The sequence below is a fragment of the Labrus mixtus genome, chromosome 17, assembly GCF_963584025.1.
Source record: "Labrus mixtus chromosome 17, fLabMix1.1, whole genome shotgun sequence".
In the NCBI taxonomy this organism is placed as follows: Eukaryota; Metazoa; Chordata; class Actinopteri; order Labriformes; family Labridae; genus Labrus; species Labrus mixtus.
The window spans coordinates 8,047,870-8,067,188 of NC_083628.1; the positions used below are offsets into that span (position 1 = coordinate 8,047,870).

Consider the following 19,319-nt stretch of genomic DNA (forward strand, 5'->3'; position numbering starts at 1 on the left):
TACCCTACGGTTAGGTCAGTGGATTGTTGGTTTAGAGTTCAAGAGTGTGCTATTTAAAGTATCAGATGTTACAGACAAATGGACTGAGAGTTGAGTTTTTTTCAGTGGTCTGCTATAGCAGCAGTTGAGGAAAATCTCAATTTCAGGCAATAAAGTTGTGCTTTTTAAAAAAAAAATCTGAACTAATATCCGTCCGACTATGTCGAGGTTCCAGCTTCTAGACATCCGAATCATAGCTCCAGTTTCAATTGGAAGGTAGATTTCATCTTTCAGACAAAATGGGGGGGAAAAAGAAGTTTTTAGGCTTGGCTACGAATGCTGAATGACCTGCATGCATGCAGGGTGCAGAATCAGGGAAGCATCTTTCAGCCTTTAGATGAACAAAAGTGTGTTTGCGTTTGTTCTCTGCCCCCAATGATGCCGCTCATAAATCATATCGAAATCACATAACAAAAATCATTACAAGTGAAGGAATGAGCACACAGTGAAAACTTCGCTGAGCTCAGCTCATGTGTTGATGCTCCTCCAAAGCCCTGATCTACGCACATATGAGAAGTTCTTCAGAACATCCTCCAGTAACTCTGCTTCAGATCTGGCCCTTGTCAAATACAACCCCACTCTTTAAAAAAATATACTTTCTGTGTACTTTGAAGATTTGTATATGAGCAAAAATGTCAAATTCTAATCAAAACTCATGCAGTTTATTAACAGATTACCCACACTGGATTTTATTTTCCCTCCCTACCCAGCCTGCCAGAAGATCTGCTCTAAAAGGAAGCGTTTTTCTTTCCGTGTGTGTGCTGTTTTCATCTGACGGGGAACTCTGGAGTCACAGGTCTACACTGTTTCTGTGTCCTTCTAAGCGCGGCCATCACATATTTACATTTCATTGCCCATTTTTGCGTCAGTGACAGCTGTGGCAGGGGAGAATTTAGCTCATATTTTATTGAAGCAATCTGCAGCTATCGAGGTTGACTCAGAAACTTGGCAGGTCGTCTAGAAACGGGTACTTTTTAATTCATTATTTATCATGTCCCTATGACACACACACACACACACACACACACACACACAAGCTTGCACAGTGCTGCATTGCTACTGGGGTACTGTGTGTGTGTTTTATTCCACAGTAGGATAGTGAGCCAAGCCAGAGGATTTGCCCAGGCATTGTGTCTTTGTGTGTGTGAGTGTGTGTGGGCACGCATGTGGGTGAATTTTTAATTTGGATCCCCTGGTCCACATTCAATCCATATTTTTCTTTTATTTGGTCACTAATGAGGCTCCTTTTCTCAGTTCAAAGAAAAGAAAATGCTTTCAAGTATCACTGCAACTTTGGGGCTTGTTTATCAGCATCATTATTAACTCATTGGGAAAAGACGCAGTTGATGTTGCATCATTTATTGCATTAGCCTTCAAATAATGTTATTCCGCCGCTGGACTCGAGGACAGGTTACGTCTCCTGCACCTCTGTGCTTCTCGTACTGATTGACTGTGAAATGACCTCTTTAGTTGTAATGTGGTAAAGTGAAACATAATATCTGTGTAGCAGCCTAAGCTCAATGACTCATGCAGTATTAGCTTTGCTGCTTCCTCTCAGCATGCAGAGGCAGTTGTAGTTGTTTTCACATGCCCATTATGCATGCTTGTTGATGCCTCAAGACATAGTTATTTTTTTCTCTCTCTCTCTCTCTCTCTCTCTCTCTCTCTCTCTCTCTCTCTCTCGCCTTCATTTTCAGCCCAGCCTCGACTGATGTTGCGCTGAATTGCGTGAGCCAACTTTGACCCCTTGATGTTCCTTTGAAGAGGTCCCCAGTATAGGCTTGTTCCCTCTCCGTCTCTGCAGGGCCAGGGTACCCGGCTACATAACGACCAGCCTGGACTGGAGCCCCCTTTACCTGACGTGTCAGTGTGACACTTTGTTGCTTTCTATGGAATGATTTTCTCCCTTTTCTTTTTTTTTAACGGGCCAGCATTCTTGAATTGCACTGCAGCATTGCTGACAAAATAGTTACCTACCTCAACCTAGAATCCCCCCCCCTACACACACACACACACACACACACACACCTCCTCACACATTTCATTTCTCTTTATGGATTCAAAGCCAGTCTTCTCCGGCTCCTTTGTTCGCCACTCCAGGCTGGGCTCAGATCCTCTCTGCTCTCTGTAAGCCCGCTCTGCTCTGTCATCAGGATTACAGGCTGTGCTGTAGCAGATTAATGACTGACAACTCTACACTCCTCTCAGCATTGCAAGGCACACACAGAGCTACCAGGAGGAAGCGTGTGCCTGGTTGTGAGGGAGAGAGGAACAACTGCGGGGGAGATAATTCATTGTGTTGGTCTGTGAACAATATGTTAGCTGTGAGGTTGTGAGACAGTGAGAGAGTGTGTGTGTAAATGTCTTGCTTATTTTTAAGCTGTGGTACGTGCAGCGAAGGCGTTTAACCATCTACACCTCAGGATGGAAAGATAATGTCCCCATGACGTAAAAAAATAGATACATCCCATTTTTCTTGTATAGGGTCACGTCTATGCGAGTATCTGGGTCAACAATGACGTAAACTGTATTTTTACATTTACTAAAAATCATTACATATATTTAATAATCCAAAATGACTTGGATTTCACTTGTCCTGACCAGAGAACAGGACCTTGCAAGCAGATAAGCATTGCATTCTTGTTAACCCCCCCCCCCCCCCCCCCCCGTGATTTTCCTGCTGCCCTCTTTGCTGTTGTCCTGGAGATTTAACCCCCCCCCCCTCCCCCCCAATATGATAAACATTCTCAATCAAACATAAAGCAGAAATATGTGGAGTCAGTCAGACAGACAGACAGACAAAGACAGAGATAATGAAACGTATCAGCTTTTCTTGTGATTAGAAAAAGCAGCGAGGCAGAATTGATTGATTTCGCCACATGACTCCATAATTCAACAAGCCACCAGTAACAAAAGAGTGAGTTACAGCATTTCCCCCTCAAACCAGCGTGGGTGGTTACGTCCTGCACTTATTTATTTTCACAGGCTTTTGCTTATGTTTTGTTCACAGAATTGTTCCCAAGTTTTACAGCCCACCACGGTGGGCTCTAAATTCTGAGTGTCATATCAACACAACACAGAACTTCAGCTAACAATTAGGATAGCATCCCATGCCTGCTAACCTTTAAATGTGTTGCCACTCTCCTCTCTGTTCTACTGGACTTTAAATATCGCTTTCTCCCCCTCATGTTTAACATTAACAACTTCTATTCCACTAATTTCATAGCAATAACCCCTTTGTTTGTGATAGTGTTTTTTCCAGATGAAGTACTTATTTCATGTTTGCTATCAGTGTAAAAAGAAAGTAGAGACCTGTTAGTCTCTATAAAGAAGGTTTTTGCCTCAATACTAGCAAAATGACTTTTTTTAACCTGTGATCTCATATTGAGACCAAACAGGATTCATAAAACATCACCAAATTAAAGATAACATCAGATGCACTTTGCAAGTGATTCACCGGATAAAACAGGATAAAACTGCAGCAGTCATGCTGGCTTCAGATGCAGAAAAAGCTTTCGACTTCGTCAATTGGTCATCTCTGTATAAAACTCTGCATAAATTTAAATTTCATTATAACTTTATACAGACATTTCAAGCACTTAATAACAAACGGACAGAAAGAACAAAAAACGAATAGCTCTCTTACAGAGTTCTTCTAGTTGGGGAATGTGTGTCGACAGGGATGTCCCATTAGTTTGCACTATAGAGCCGATGAGTCAGCTGATTAGGTAAAATGACAAGATACATGGAGTATCTATGGCAGGAGAGATTATGATAGCAATGTTCACAGACAAAGTCCTGATATATCTCATACAGCCAGACCAATCACTGCCTTCATTAATGCGAATACATGTAAACCAATTTTCTGGGTCGATATCAGGATACAAATTAAATACTCATAAATCCCAGCTCTTAACATTTAATTATAAAGCAAGCCAACACTTTAGAGAAAAATAAAACTTGCATACAGATCGGAGCCTGGCATGGCCTCAAAATGTTTTCATACTGTACAAATTTCTTTTTTAACCTGTATAAAAAAGAAATGGGAAAGTGAGGGTAACTTTGCAATGTCAATTGAGGACTGGGAGAACTTAAATGATAAGCAATGGAAGTCTACTTAATTATTGTCCTGGAGAGAGCAATTGTAAAAACACTGTTAGATTCTTTATTACACCGACAAGCACACAGCGGGATAGACAGCCTGGTGGAGAGGGTGTGGGACACTGAGAGCTATTCATAATCATGTCTTCTGGGATTGCGCTGTGATTAAAAGTTACTGGAAGACAGACAGAGGCAGCATGAAAAAAGTTTTAAAAATGAAGACAGATCTTTGGTTTAACAGTCTCACGTCAAGCTCTGGGCTTTTCCAATGCATACATGTAGGGTAATGTTGGTAAGCAGTAAAAAGGCCATACAAAAAAGGATTATGTCGAAGACCACCTGCAAAAGGAGATTGGTTCAATTTGATTCATGATATTTTTGTAGTGGAAAAATGAACATTTTAAGAGTGATGTAGGATATTTGATGAATGTTTGAAGCGATCGATTGAATAGAAATAGTGAGCAGACACAAGCTGAGCAAAGCAGCAAGGCAAAATAGCTTGTTCTGCAACATTTCTTCATAATCCAACAACCGAGCAGCAAAGTTAGCCTCGTAATAGGCAGCTATTCCGCTTTTCGTGCGTTTTGCCTGAAACCTTTTACACAAGAATGGCTTTTTGATTGCCAGAAAGCACGTTTGAAAACGGGTTCCAGAGTGCAAACCTTTGAAAACAGCACCATCACTGTTGTCGTAAAACCACGGCGATATGCAGTTCCTCTGAAAACTGAGACTTTCCCACATGCGCATTATGGTCCCAGTCAAAAGCCATGCACAGTTAGGTTAACCTTGTATGTACTGCTAACTCTTTTGAATTTACTGTAGCCTACCGCTTTCATTTTTCGCCTTTCTAGACTATTTACTTGCGCCTACGATGACTATGAATTCTTTCATTTACCAAATGGGGTGTAGGAAGCTAATGTGGGTTTCCTGAAGTCTCAATACCTCTGATTGTTTTCTACTTGAATCATGTAAATTTTAGCAGTTTTAGGAGCATCAGTTGAACAAGCTTCTGCTGATGTCTAGTTTTCTCATCTGGACATATCCATGAGCTTGTACTCATATGATGAGAGCCCAGCTAGAGAAAGAATAGTATGCTGGTTCCATAATTATACCGATACATTTCCCCTCAAAAAACCCTTCTCAGCTAAAACAAAACAGCGTCTGTTTAATAATTTCTTTGTTTGAAGCAATTGTGGAAGCTGGCAGGAGTTGTGCAAATCCAGACAAGCAGGCAAACAAACTGAGAGCTATCCGTTTCTGAAGTTTGGCATTAATTAGGCCATGATCCCGTACCACCTTGGAGCCTCATAGAAACAGCTTATGTGTGTCATGAATTACTAAGTAGCAATATTTGGGGCTTCTCTTGCAGCCATCAAACAGCTGAGGCTGAATTTCCTGAGACTTGCCCTCGAGTGTCCAGGAAAGTGGGCTGCCTCAGCCGCCATCTGAAGACTTAGAAAACGTCCCTTCTTTGCATGTGTATGTGACATCTTAGATATCTATGTCACATCTGTTTTTCTAGAACGCCACAATCATGTATACACGCACAAGGCTTGTGACTAGTTATTGGTATTGGGTAATTGATCACAACAGTTGTTGGTCTTCCAGTAAGAATTGGCAGAAGGGATGTATTATCTTGTACTTTTTCCTAGAGTTGACTTTAAGACAAGTTCAGTCAAAACATTCAGCAAGGACGCTTTGGATCTATGAAAGCCTTAGGTTCAAAGGGAACAAAGTCAACTTCATTGAGATTTCTATTGTTTAGAACAACAAGTCTCTTAATAACTGCACATTCTGTAGCAGAACTTTTTGTTCTCGTTTTTTTATCTCAGGGTTTCTGTCTGAACTATTTACTGACAGGACAAGGAAGAAAGCGAGGAGTATCCAAGCTCCATCATCTCTTCTGTCAGATGGAGCCACTGAGCTCTTGGAGGCGCTATAGAGTTCCTCTGGCAACTAAAAATGTATTTAAGCAGTCATTTATCCCGAGTGCAGTAAACATCCTTAATCTTACAACATGACATATGAGATCTGAACCTTGATATGAACCATGTTTTAATATGTAAAGGTAGCTGCTATGTTTACTGTGTTATTGACTGAATGTTTTTTATAGTTTCATGTATCTGGAGAGTCGAAGGCAAATTTCCACCTCTGATGGAAAGAAAAGATTTATTCTATTCTACTCACTATAAGAACTCAACCTTTAGGTTTGGATCACCTGGGTTAATACACTTATTGAAAATAAACTATTTTCTAACTTAACTGAAACCAGGTCCCCAGCTGCATCATTCCTAACAATCTAATAGTGTAATGCATACGACCATCAGTTACAGGGCATTGTTTTCTTTCTTTGTTTAAAGATTTATTGTTGGGCTTTTTTGTGCCTTTAATGGAGAGATAGGACAGTGGATAGACTCGGAAATCAGGGAGAGAGAGAGCAGGGAATGACATGTAGGAAAGGAGCCACAGGTGGGATTTGAGGGCTACCCGCTTGGAGGACCAAGGCCACTGCGCCACCAGCGCATCGTTTTCTACAGGATGAGGACCTGACATTCATCTTCTTGGTTTATTATGCTGATTAAAGTTCGTTATTCCATCCTTTGTAGGATTTCCAATGCAGGACTTCCACATGTATTTGAGCTGTTGGGATTGTGACCATCACAAGAATGTTATTACATCATTTATTCTCACTTTCAGCTCAGTTTAGATCTCCACCAACTCCAACCAACCAAGTAATTATGAAGCTTTTTAGTTTTAAATGCTACCGACAAAGTTAACTTGACACTGACTTTGACTGTCTGCTTGTTTGTGCTCAGCAGGTAGTGTTCAGTGGGGTTCTTACAGTTTATATAACAGCTATGGAGGGATAAGACAATGATTTCAGAGCAGTGAGAGTGAAAAAAAGCCAAATATTGAGCTCACAAAAGCAAAATGGAGCTCCAGATGTGGGGGGATAATTATCTGTAGGTTCATTACAACAAGCAACAACTACGTCATTTCTATTGTAAAATATTGCTCCTTTAAGTTAGGCATCTGAATAGTCTCAGGAATGACCTTAAATATGTTGAACCCAGATTGAAAACAAACACAAGCAGCTGTGGTAAAATACTTTTATAGAGCAGTAATCCATATCTGAAATATAGCATCCAAGCAGAATAGCCCTGATATGAACAGAACTCAACTCACTCATTTTCTCCATTTATATATGCTTCTTATGTAAATATGTTCATTTGTGTGTTTGTGTGGGTGCTGTGTGTGCATGTAGACATGTGTAGTACTTTTTCATCAATTACAGTTTCATAAAAGTTTTAAATACAGGTCATGATTATTCCTTTTTTTTAAATGTCTCTGGATATAAAAGCTGGTGTTCTGACCCTCATTAGTCCATTAATGAAGATGAATACTCCCTCTCTGTCTTTTCTCTCTTTGCCTATAAACTTTATTCGTTTCATATTTCATAAATATTCTCCATCTCTCTTCTGTATTGCCTCTTGTACTGTGCCCCTTGCCCCCTTCCACTGGCTATATATTCTCTTTATATCTCCTAATTGCTTCCTAGCTGTGACTCATATGTGGAGTGAACTTTTGCTTTTATTTGACTTCAGCACTTTTACTTCCCTGCACAAGTATCAAACTTATAAGTGCTGAAGAGGCTGATTTTAAGAGCAGCATCAACATGTGTTCCCCCGTCAACCATTCCCATCGACTCCAACAACAACAGCTACAATCTGAACCTTTGTTACTCTCCTCCTACCTCACTTTTATGTTTGCATTTTAATTCTCCACTTCACTCCACGCTTGTGTTTTTAATCACATCTCCACGGTTTTGTCTTTTTCTTTTGAAAGAAGGTTAAGCAGTGCATTAGAGTACCAAAAGTGTCTTTTGCTCCATCGTGTAGTTCTCAGAGGAACCAGAAACATTTCTTCCTGTTCTTCTTGGTGGTGGCAGGCGGTCGCACTGGCTGAGGAGAGTCTTGTTGGTGGGGCGTAGGGGGCTGGGGAGTCGGGGGCTGTGGCATGCCCTCAGGAGGGTCGCCCACCTTCCATGTGCGGACCACCTGCCCCTCCTGCAGACGGAAGTCGTGCTCTACACTAGAAGGAGAAAGAGAAAGAGAGACAATGCAGGAAAGTGTCAGTTATGTGTTTGAATCTGCAGTCAACTAAATACTTACACATCGCCTATTTTCCAAATGTTAAAGAGAGTATTGGTTATCCTATAGAGTTTCACCTAGCCTCGTCCTACTGTGCTGTGATTGGCTAGTCCTCTTTGCCGTACGGTTTGAATTAGGGGTCAAGCTATTTTATCCATAAGTGGGCTGTGTCTGTGCCTCCTGAGTGAAAATCCTGTTTTTGACTCATCCATCAACCCTGACCCCCTATGAGCCACGCCCCACCTCTATTCTTTACGGCTGCCTTTCTCAGGAAAAAAACTTTCAACAAAAAACGCTTTCCTTGCTAATCAGTTGCACTGGGATAGAAAGAAGTGACACAATTTTCACATGATATGTGTTTCTGGTCAACTGGTGGAATTCATTTCAATATTCATACTCGCTTAAGCCTCTTTAGTTTTTGATCACCACTGAGTCCTGTAGGAAATATCTGGCTCTTTAACTGCTAAACGCTTAAAAAGGTTTGACTGTGTTCCCTCTTATAATCCTTATTGTACTGTTTGTCCTAATTTAAGTCTCTTATTTGTATTGCATTGTAGGATCTGTATTTGCACAGCATCACTATTTCTGTATAGTTTAACTCTAATGCTTCTGATTTAATCCCAAAAGCAAAGCCAGGGACAAGGGATGCAAAATTAGCCATGGCTGTATTCCTGGATGCACGGCATCTACTTTGTATTTTACATATGAAGCAATGCTCATTCCATGTGTCCCTGCTAAATCAATAAATAACAGAAAAATAAACAAGTGAGAATAAAAAGGTTCATCAGCTAATTGTCTAATTTTTTTTGCGCACTAAGCAGCTAGGATTCAGTTGTTCTTTAGACAACTGTCTACTGAAAACAAGCTCAACATGCAGCCAAAAGCATCACTGTTGGAACTCTGAAAGTGAACTTTAAACAGCCCAAGGCCAGACAGCTAAATCAAAAAACTGGAACTTTCTATAACGCTCCAAAATGCATAAACGAGCTGCAGATTCAGGTGATAACTTTCTGTAAGTTTGCCACAAGGATCCCATTCCATTTCATTCCACCCAGCACTAAAAATATTCAGTCTTCAAACTTTAAACACGACAGAAATAAAGTTGAAGCACAGTTCAAGACACGAGGAAGAAGTCCACTAAAAAGCATCAAAAAAAAAAAAGATGCAGTGGAGACTCCTGCATCTGCCACTTGGTTGTAGGAAGCTGTCGACAAAGTGAATCATGAGCCGAAACGCTGAGTATCACAGAAACGTTGCAGCACCGGGAGGGATCCCAGGACTGCAGTTGACACACACATCAAATGAAAAAGTCAGCAAGGTGCATCATCAGTGACATGACAGCACTGCTCGAGGGCGCCACTGCCGAAATGAGACGTGGACCCTGATGCACCTCTGCAGCAGCTATAGGTAAAGGTAAGCAATAATAAATGTATGCATCTGCGATAAAGGAATAAAAACAATATTTGCTCGCTGATTTACTTTTGTCAGCAGTTACATGTTGGGTAAGCTTTCCCCCAGTGAACTGAATCTTTTTTTTTCCCCTTCTCTTTTCTTTTTTGTATTCTTCTTACTTTGCTGCTATTCTTGCTTATTATGCAGTGGCCTAGTTAGCTGGTGTTTCTCATCACAGCACAGAGGCTGGAAATAAAGAGGACTCCCTCGCTCGAGGAGACGAGGAGGGGAGAGCTGAAGAGGAAGCGAGGAGGTCTGAACTCAGCAGGAGCAGGAGCAGGGCCTGTTGTTTCACATTCATATCCATCTGGCTTCAAAACTCCCACTCCCACGGTCACTCAACCACTTCACTCAAAACAAATGAAACATCAAACTCCAGACGGGAGCACAGTGCAGGCAACAAGTGCGGACAGAGTAAACAGTTAAAAAGTGAGTGGGAACAAAGAGCAGTGGAGTGGATTTCTTCCCTCGGCAATATTTACAGCAGGTAGGGAAAAAAGACGCTGTATCTAAACCTCTTTGTGGTGGCTGAGTCTGCTTTACAGCTTGAAACAACCCTCCACAGCCCTGAAAAATGAAGGGCAAGTCGGTAGCAAAGTAAGATAATGAATCTGTCTTGGGGATGACAATGCAATAATATCCCTTTAGTTTAGTCATGCGGTACAATATCGCAGTTTTTAAAAATGCTTTTTGTCTTGTCCTTTTATATTGATAGCTTTATTGACAGCTAAATGGAGACAGAGAAGAGAGTGGGATAGTGATACATGAGAGGGCCAAGCCCTGGAGTCTAACCTGCGGCTGATTCATCGCGTCTGTAGCCTCTGTATATGTGGAGGCTGCTATAACAAAAGAGCAACAAATTATCAACAAATTAGGATGATATCAGAATCCGTTTAGGGCCTCTGTAATGGCGTGTTTTTCTCTTGCAGCTTCTAACAAGCGCTTATTTTTGCTAGGTTGAACGTTTAGTCTGTTTGAGAAAGCTCTGTGTGCTTAATATTTACTCACCAAGAAGATATAAAACAATAATGTAAAGGAGTAGTGTCCTGGCATTAGAAGCAGCTCTAGACGTGACCCTCCAAAAGACGAGTCAGATAAGTTCTTCTTCGTTGTTGACAAAGCCGATATTAGAAGTCCTCCCTTTCTGGATTCTGATTGGTCGGTGAGGGAGAAGTGACAACCCACACCCCACCACTACCCCCTCCCCACCGGATCGTGGGTTTGGCGGCCTGCCAGAACAACCCCCCCACACCCCCTCCCCTCCCCACCGGATTGCTGATGGACGGTCTACCTCCCCCCACCCCCTTGCTCTCTATCCCTCTTCCTGCATCTTATCCCATCTCTCCCCCTATCCCTTTCCAAGCCCGGCGCAGTCTAGGCCTGTGAAGACTGTTTCGTCATGAGCCGGGGATCCAGCCGAAGATTTCTGCCTTTTAATAAAGCAGTTTTTTTCTTACCACTTTAACTTTTGCTGCTTTGCTAAAGTGCTCATGATGGATAGGCCGGATCTTTGTAACATAGCAATAAGTAAGGTCTTTTACCTGCTTTTTGTAACATAACAATGAGTAAGGTCTTTTACCTGCTTTTTTGTAATGTTAACAGACAATGAGTAAGGTCTTTTACCTGCTTCTTGTAAAGTGTCTCGAGATAACACTTGTTATGAGTTGACGCTATACAAATAAAAGTTGATTGATTGATTGATTGATGAGAGGGGCAGTGTTCTAAAAGTTAACAGGATGGTCTTCCTTTCCACTTTTGCCAACTGCTTGCTTTTGGTGGATTCATTCTGAAGACTTGATTGATGTTTGGTTGCGCACAAAGAGAACGGTTTAGACCTGCGTCATTTGGACAGTTTCATGAGAAAGCTCTTGTGATGACGTGATGCTGTATGGATAAAACTATTTAACTGATTGATTGTCAAGCAAACATATGGCCTTACTTTCTTCCCCATTTCTAATTCTTCCTCTGCTCGTGTCTCCAGAAAAATCTCATTGCCATCTAGCTAGCTGGAATAGCAATTGTTTTAATCATTCTTCTGCCAAATTAATAAATCTGGATTGGCTATATTAACTTGATGACATCAAATTAAAGATTTGTAATGCTGGAATGGTATTAATGTAACAGAATAAAATTGCCACGCCAAAAAAATACCACACAATTTCTTTTCCAGCATTCTGAGTCTGTCTCTGCCGTTCTACCTCCTTGAAATAAACAGTGTAAATAAAGTGTTTCATCCCCAACCCATCCCACAGCCTTCCTGTTTGTGCCACCGCACAGCTCAGTTCCCCAGTGGCTCTAGCTTTGCGTCCGCCGTGTTCCCTCTTTGTGAAAATGAATAGCCCCGGTCCACAGCTCTGCGTGATGAAGGCAACATCGGCGCTGTAGGGAGCTGTCCACCCTCAACCTTAATTATCTGCACGCTGAGCCCACAAACTGTGGCAGGCAGGAAGCTGTGAACCTAACACAGCTCTTTCTGCTGCTACTCCTCTGTCCTCATGCTCACATCGATGCCTTTTTTTTTTTTTTTTTTTTGGGCTACCGGGAGCACCCATCCTCAGGTGTGTTTTATAGACAATGCAGGCGATAAGTCAGAGGGTCAGAGCTGTGATTTGTGCAGTATAGGTTTTCTGAGATGGATCGTCAGAGTGAAGGATTGACCTGAGCTTTCGGGCGGCCGTTTCAGGCTCGTTCTAGTGTAACTGAAGTTGAAAGAAATGTGTTTTCACAGTAGCTGCACAGTTGTGGCTGTGTGTGCACATCATATTCTGTAAGATAAATCATGTGGCCTTGGAAAACTTAAAATCCCCCTGCAGGTAAATAATGTGTTTTGCTGCATGCTTTTTCACTTGGATGTTTTGACCTTCACCGTGCAGACTGAGGTATACACAGTTTCAGACGTTCATTCATTCATTTTCTCCGCGCTCTTCTTAAACGAGTTTTAGGCATATATCTGACAAGCATCATTTCGCAGCATCGCAACTGGAACCGAGGTCAATCATCGTGCAATGTGCAACTTATCAGCATGAGTAGCTGGCGCTGTGACCAGTAACATAGACTGTGAATGCTGACATATAGCGAGGAGAAGATGACAGCACTTTAAGCTCCACTGACTTTATTGTCAACGCTCGACCACACTTGGTCTTTCTCAAGGCGAGTGCTATGCAAGTGTCAGATACATAAATACAACCCTGGTGGTAAAACACTGTGAGTGACATCATCAACAAGTTACAAGGGCACACATGAGCTCACAATCATGCGTGTCTGACTTCATTCATTACTCAGTACACTGTATATCCCAGTTTCACATTTTCAAGACCCGTCTGAACGTTTAGGGAGAAATATTGAACCCTAAAATGATCCTATGATGCTTTGTGAAAAGGGGAAAGTAGTGTCCAACAAATATTAATTCACCCAGCACTTCATACTATCATGCATTGCAATGAGGAAAACAAACAAAAGAAGAAAACAACAGCACTGACTGAATTAAAAGCACAACGGAAAAAAATGGACCCAAAAGTATTCTTTCATTTTACAAATAAATCCACTTAAAAGTCCTTTAAATACAAATTCCCAGATATTGAGTAGAGAGTAGTAGTGAACGATTTAGTTTAATACCTCTCTGAGGATTAACTTTTTAAGAGAGATTTTTTAGACTAAACCACACAAGCTCACGGTTTACCTTTAAGATCATAAAAAAAAGGTGGAGAAGTTTCGATTTAAACGTAAAGGCTTCAAGGCAATGGGCCGCATGCTGCATTCACTTTTGCCACTCCAAAAGAAGTTTAACTCGTTTTTTTCATAGAGGGTTAGCACTGGTAGCCTAGCGGTTAGTGTGCCCGCCCCTTGAATGGAGGCTATACAGTAGTAGTCCAAGCGGGCAGCCAGAACTCAAATCTGGCTTTTGGCTCCTTTAAGTTTTGAGAAATGAAGCCAATGCAGAAGTGCAAAATGCTGCAGTTGGTCGAGTTTCCACTTGAGGCTGGCTCCAGGAGCACCGGAAGTCACATACACACCCATTCAAAAAGCAGCTTTTTCTGAAGAAATTCACATGCTTACAGCCTGGTACAAAAAACAAAATAGCTCTGATTAGTTATTGCCATCATGGGCACACGATGTATGAGTATGTTTTTTTTTTTTTTTTTTAAACGGCTCCATTTTTATTTCATGAACGATATGTGTTATCCAAAGTTAGTTAAGTAGCTAACCATGATTGACAGGTGGGCTCGATGCAATGCCATGTGTCATAAGTCTTAAAACCCGTCTCAGCTCCAGCTCTCAGCTCGTCCTGAGGTCGACTGAAAATTAGGGACAGCATTTCCAGAATGGCGGCTGCTGCCGATGAGCCTCCAGAGCCCCCCTGCAGTAACAGATGGCTGACCTCACTCAGGCTTCGTCCATTAATATTTACAGTCTATTCTCATTCCTCACTGTCTCTCTCTCTCTCTCCCCGATTTCTGACTCCATCCACTGTCATATCTCAACAAAGTGCTTCACATAAAAACATTCAGATTGAAAATAAGAACAGAAATTGAAAGGAGTAGACACAGTTTTAAAAGTCTGAACAATATAACACAGTAAAAACATGTAAAAGGTAAATAATATAAAAAGAGTGAAACGCAGCTTGTGTCAACGATCGAGGAATCAGTGGGTCAGAAAGTTGACTTGGCAAACACAGAGAATGGATGTTTCAGTCATAAAGGAGACATCTTGTTTTGTAGTAGTTACTCTTTGAAATAAGAACAATTAGCATATTCATGTGATACTGATCTTACGGTGAGAGGTGTGAAGATGTGATCTGAAGAACATTTATGAAAGGAATTTCACTTTTCTTTGGATGAAACAATTCAGACACAAATGATTACACTCGGCAAAGTGTTTTGATACATCTGACAACAAGTCCAGATGGGCCTCGTTCTTGTCTTTTCTGTCTCTTAGTGTATTATACATCTGACTCTTTGTTTAAAAAAAGAGTTTCATCAGGGGATCAAAGTGACTCCAAAGTCAACCAAACATCAGCTTGAAAAGTTGATACATCTCGCTGTAAAGCGTGTATCAGTACACTATCTATTCCCACTGTGTGACCTTACTTTGTTCATGTTTTTCCATCCTTAGAGATTTACTCTTTAAATCTGCTCTTTTTTTTTTTAATCATTCAGTTTTGGAGACAGCGACCTTGCCCAAGCACACCAACCCAGCGCTTCTCCGGAGGGGATTGGATCAGCAGATTTGTAGTTACAAAGGTTATTCAAGGTTACTCACGACCGTCGTTGAAAACAATTAGAGAATATTGACAGCAGTATCTGAGATGTCTAGAAAATGAGCACTTTGTTTGACATGTACTGCATTCAGATGAGCACACAGGCAGTACAGTGTGCTCACTGTGCTGTAAAATAGGACATTAAGTGCAGTCAGATTGGATACAGGATCAAAAATTTGATAAGCTAAGAAGAGTGTTCTAAAACAATGTGTTAAAATAATAAGAGAATAGAGGTTGAGCGAGGCTCCGTCTCTCTTTCATCCCTCCATCTATAAAACATTCATACAACAGCAACAGCAGGAGATCATCATTTCTCCTCCATGTCCCCTCCCCTCCGCTTTCCACGAGCGGCGGAGGAGAGACTTTCAGCAGAAATATAGCTGTGCAAAGGCAATCAACTCAAAATATCTTTGCAATTTTCTCCCCTATAGGCTGAACATCCTTAAAAAAAAAAAAAAAAACCAGAACATTTCATTTCAGCGGGAATTACAGGAGCAGACAATCTCTGCAGAGAGCCGTTTTCATCTCTGATAAAGATACCACACCCACATATGCACATCTGTGACAAACATAAAATTCATACAAATAAATATGAATATGAGCTCCATGACCCTGAAATCCCTCACAACATCTACACATCCTTACACACGACGACCTTTAAATTACTACTCAAGAGAACAGGCTGTCCCCTGAGGCAATTCCCTCTCCTGGGACTATGATTCAGAGATGCTCCCACCAGCTGCTCGGCTGTCACAGAGTATCGAAAACTGTGGTTTGACTTAAAAGATCCTTCTTTAAAACCTGCACCAACACTTAGATTGGACTGATTTGGCATGTGACATTTGTGTTTCCGTTAAAAATGATTTAACACCTTATTCCTTATTCAAGATGTTCATTTATCCAGCTTGGTGTGATTTTGTTCAAATCATCAATTTCAATAAACTCTAAAAAGCTAAACGCTTTAGAATGACAGTGCACCCAAAATAATGATTCTTGCACTGTCATTGTTGTATGTTTTTTTCCACGTATAATATACTGTATATTTTTTTACTCTCACTTAGTTAACAAGCCGTTAGTTAAGTAACAGCCATTCTATTCCTCTGTTGCTCTTATAGCTCAAAAGAAAGTGATAAATAATGCCTGAGGAAAAGTAGAAGAGTGTGACACATGGGGGTGAAGAGCAGTAGTCTGCACTCTAGAAGTCATTCGTCAGGAGGAGTCTGTGAAAAACACAAAGTCTGTGGGAGTTGTGCAGACGTATTCGGGATGGGAAAGGGAATGGTTATTATTTTACGGGCCTTAAGTTCAGTTAAGAAATGTAACCTCATGGGAAAAAAAAAACTGGTTTTGAGACAATTCCACTTTTATCAGGCTGACGTGTTCACAGTGACCGTAATGATGTAATGCAGAAGATAACCTACTTCAGAGTGTTAGGATGCTAACATGCTAACAATGACAGAGTTAAATGTTCATCATGATAACACTCTTACTTTTGAACATTTTTACTTTATTTATTTCAATTAATTTCATTTTAATTATTTTTATTTGAACACATGTTCAGATTTAATAATGCAGTGATTTCTTTCTTTTTTTTTAATGTTCTATTTTAATGTTTCTTTTCTTTCCTCTGTCATGATGCTTTTGATGTCTTGTGTGAAGCACTTTGAATTGCCTTGTTGTTGAAATGTGCTATACAAATAAACTTGCCTTGCCTTACTTTTGAGCGTTAGCATGCTTACATTTTCTTATATAGGCTAAACACAGAATACAGCTGGTGCTGATGGGAATGTTGTTAGTCTACAGGCGTCTGTTTAAAGCTTTATTTATACCAACTTTTTTTTTACTAAACTTTATGGGAAATGAAGCGATAACCTAAGTGAGCACAATTTTATCTTGAGGAAGTCTCGGGGGAAAGAGTGTGGGGAGGCGTGCAGTAGTAGGCCGAGGTCGGATCTGAACCCCCGGTGGCTGTGAGGAGGACTGCAGCCTCTGTACACAGCGCGCGCAAACCTAACTCCTAGGCCATCTGGCGCCCCATCTTGAGGAAGTCTTTGAAATCATTGGCTATCATCTGATTGTGATAAAGGGTTAGTGGGGGGGTGGAAGCCAACTTTCTGGGGGTCTCTCGGTGTAGCCAGTGATTAGCTATAAGGACATCAGGCTGAGACTTGGTTTTACTCACCATTGCCACCCATGTAGCCGCGCTGCTGGCACGGCTATAAAACTTTCAACGAGACAATCACACCAAGTTTTTAAACAACATCTGATATCTAAAAATTAGTTAATTAAATCAGCATCCCAGGATGACAGGCTTAAAAAACAAACTTGAGCTGCAGATAATTAAGTTGTGATGATGAGAAATCGTCTTACATCTAAAGATAATGAGATAATTAAGGTGTGATCTCAAGCTCGACTCGCAGTCAGCTTGTACTATCAGATTTTGTTTTCGTCAGCTTCACTTTATTGACAGCTGGTGGAGGCATCTGTTGTCTGACTTTGACTGACAGAAGGTCGGGACTGTAGAGTAACCACAGAGCAATTAGAGGAGGTTTTTTTTTTTTTTTTTTAGAAACGGGAAGAAATGAGTAATATTCCATTTCCACACCTCCATTCAACAAGCTTACACAGGCCTGGAGAAAATCCCATCAAGGAAATAAAAGATTCAGAAAAAATAAAAAGCTTCACTAACAAGATGGTAGACTCAGGCAAGAAGTGATGGAAAACGATGTCTGCAAAAAAAAAAAGGCAGAGAGCGATGAGGCAAAGTATTATTTCAGTTTGTATGGCTGGGAGGAGACTGTGTGACAGAGCAAGAAAAGAAAGACACTGATGCTGTAAACATGACTAAGACCTCAGGGACACATCATCATATGATTTATGCTATCCACGGAGGGGCTGACTATGCGATATAATTTATGCTAATCATAGGACGCTAAAAGCTTAAATGCACATCACCCGCAGTCAGATCACATTACACAAATACAACTCTCAGTCCATGATGGAACAATATATGGTATTGAAACTATGCGCGCTAGCTTAGGGTACAAATATTTTCAAGGTCAACGCATTTGGCTTCAGAACTAAGTGCCGAAGTGCTTGGCAGCCTTTCAAAATAAACAAAGGGAAAACCTGTAGTGGATGAATTTAAATAAGCTAACCTTGTGCAGCTGTAATGTTACAGTCTCCTCCACCACCTCTATCCTACTGCTCGCGTCTTTCCATTGTTTCATAATGAATGCCAAATATTTATATTTCCATAGCAATTACCCATGTCATTTTACTAATGTGACCTTATTAGCCACCTCTGGCACTTTCAACAGCGCTTCGTTTTTCAGAAGAAAAAAACAACAACGGCGCAGCTATTCCCAAGCGCGAGAGAGTGCAGACTTTCACCTTGTTCGTACTTCTTTTCATGTGCATGAATAAATAAAATACAATGTTTGCTTAATAACGAGACCAGATGAAGAATCTGGCAGGTTTAAGATCAGAAAGAAAATCCCTCTGCATCAAACACCTTCTTAAATATAGAGCAAGTGAGGTTAAGTTTGATGACAGAGGAAGCACGAGTGAAGGACGAGGAGGTCAAAGCAGATGTAGGCCAGGAGCTTACGGTCCCATCAAAGTTAGTCCGTATCGGCTTTAGACCTGACCCTCTGATGTGGTGCGAGCTCTCAGTGCTTTGTTTACTCTGTGAAGTCCATTGTGCTATGGGAAGACGGCGAACAAAGTGTAGAAATGAGACAGGCTCGCTTACAAGAAACCAGCAGCCAAGAGCGAGACTAGTAATCCAAGTATACAAGATCTGCTCTGTGGAGGGAAGAAAGCTGTTTGCTGTGAATTCACAGTCACAACTCTAGAACTGGTTTACTCTGAGAATCACATTTATTTTCTGTGTTTCTTTTAAGAGCCTGACGCACGCACGCACGCACGCACACGCACACACACATACACACACACACACATATAAATCTGTGGTTCATGGTTATAATTATGGTTACAGGCCCAATACCATATTTCTGTGTTGTTCTGGTGCTACTGTGAAAAATGATATCATAGAAATGTTTTTTCACAAATTGTTGGGGTGATTTGTAATGGTGTCATTCAGCCACGTCATTTTGAGTGGGCCTTGTAAAATCCGGGGCCCACCAACTAGCCCATCCTAAATGGCAGGGAGAAAAGAGATTTTACTTATTCATACTTTTATTTATTCACATTGGATTGGACATTTTAAATGTAAGGATATAAGCCTTTAATTCTGCGGCTACCGTGTGAAATCTTGACCAATCGAAGGCCATTTTTAGCAGAGAGGGCTACATGTG

General features: G+C 41.1%; 1 protein-coding gene across 4 annotated transcripts in view; it reads right to left on the bottom strand.

The window, feature by feature from the left end:
- Window positions 1-7,236: 7,236 nt before the first annotated feature.
- Window positions 7,237-19,319, bottom strand: part of LOC132992195 (mucin-2) — a 38,717-nt gene continuing 26,634 nt past the window's right edge. For all 4 annotated transcript variants that reach the window (XM_061061380.1, XM_061061379.1, XM_061061378.1 and 1 more), the window contains one exon: window positions 7,237-8,232. In XM_061061380.1, coding sequence (XP_060917363.1) covers window positions 8,043-8,232 — 190 coding nt within the window. In that variant the 3' untranslated portion in view covers window positions 7,237-8,042. The remainder of the gene's footprint in view (window positions 8,233-19,319) is intronic.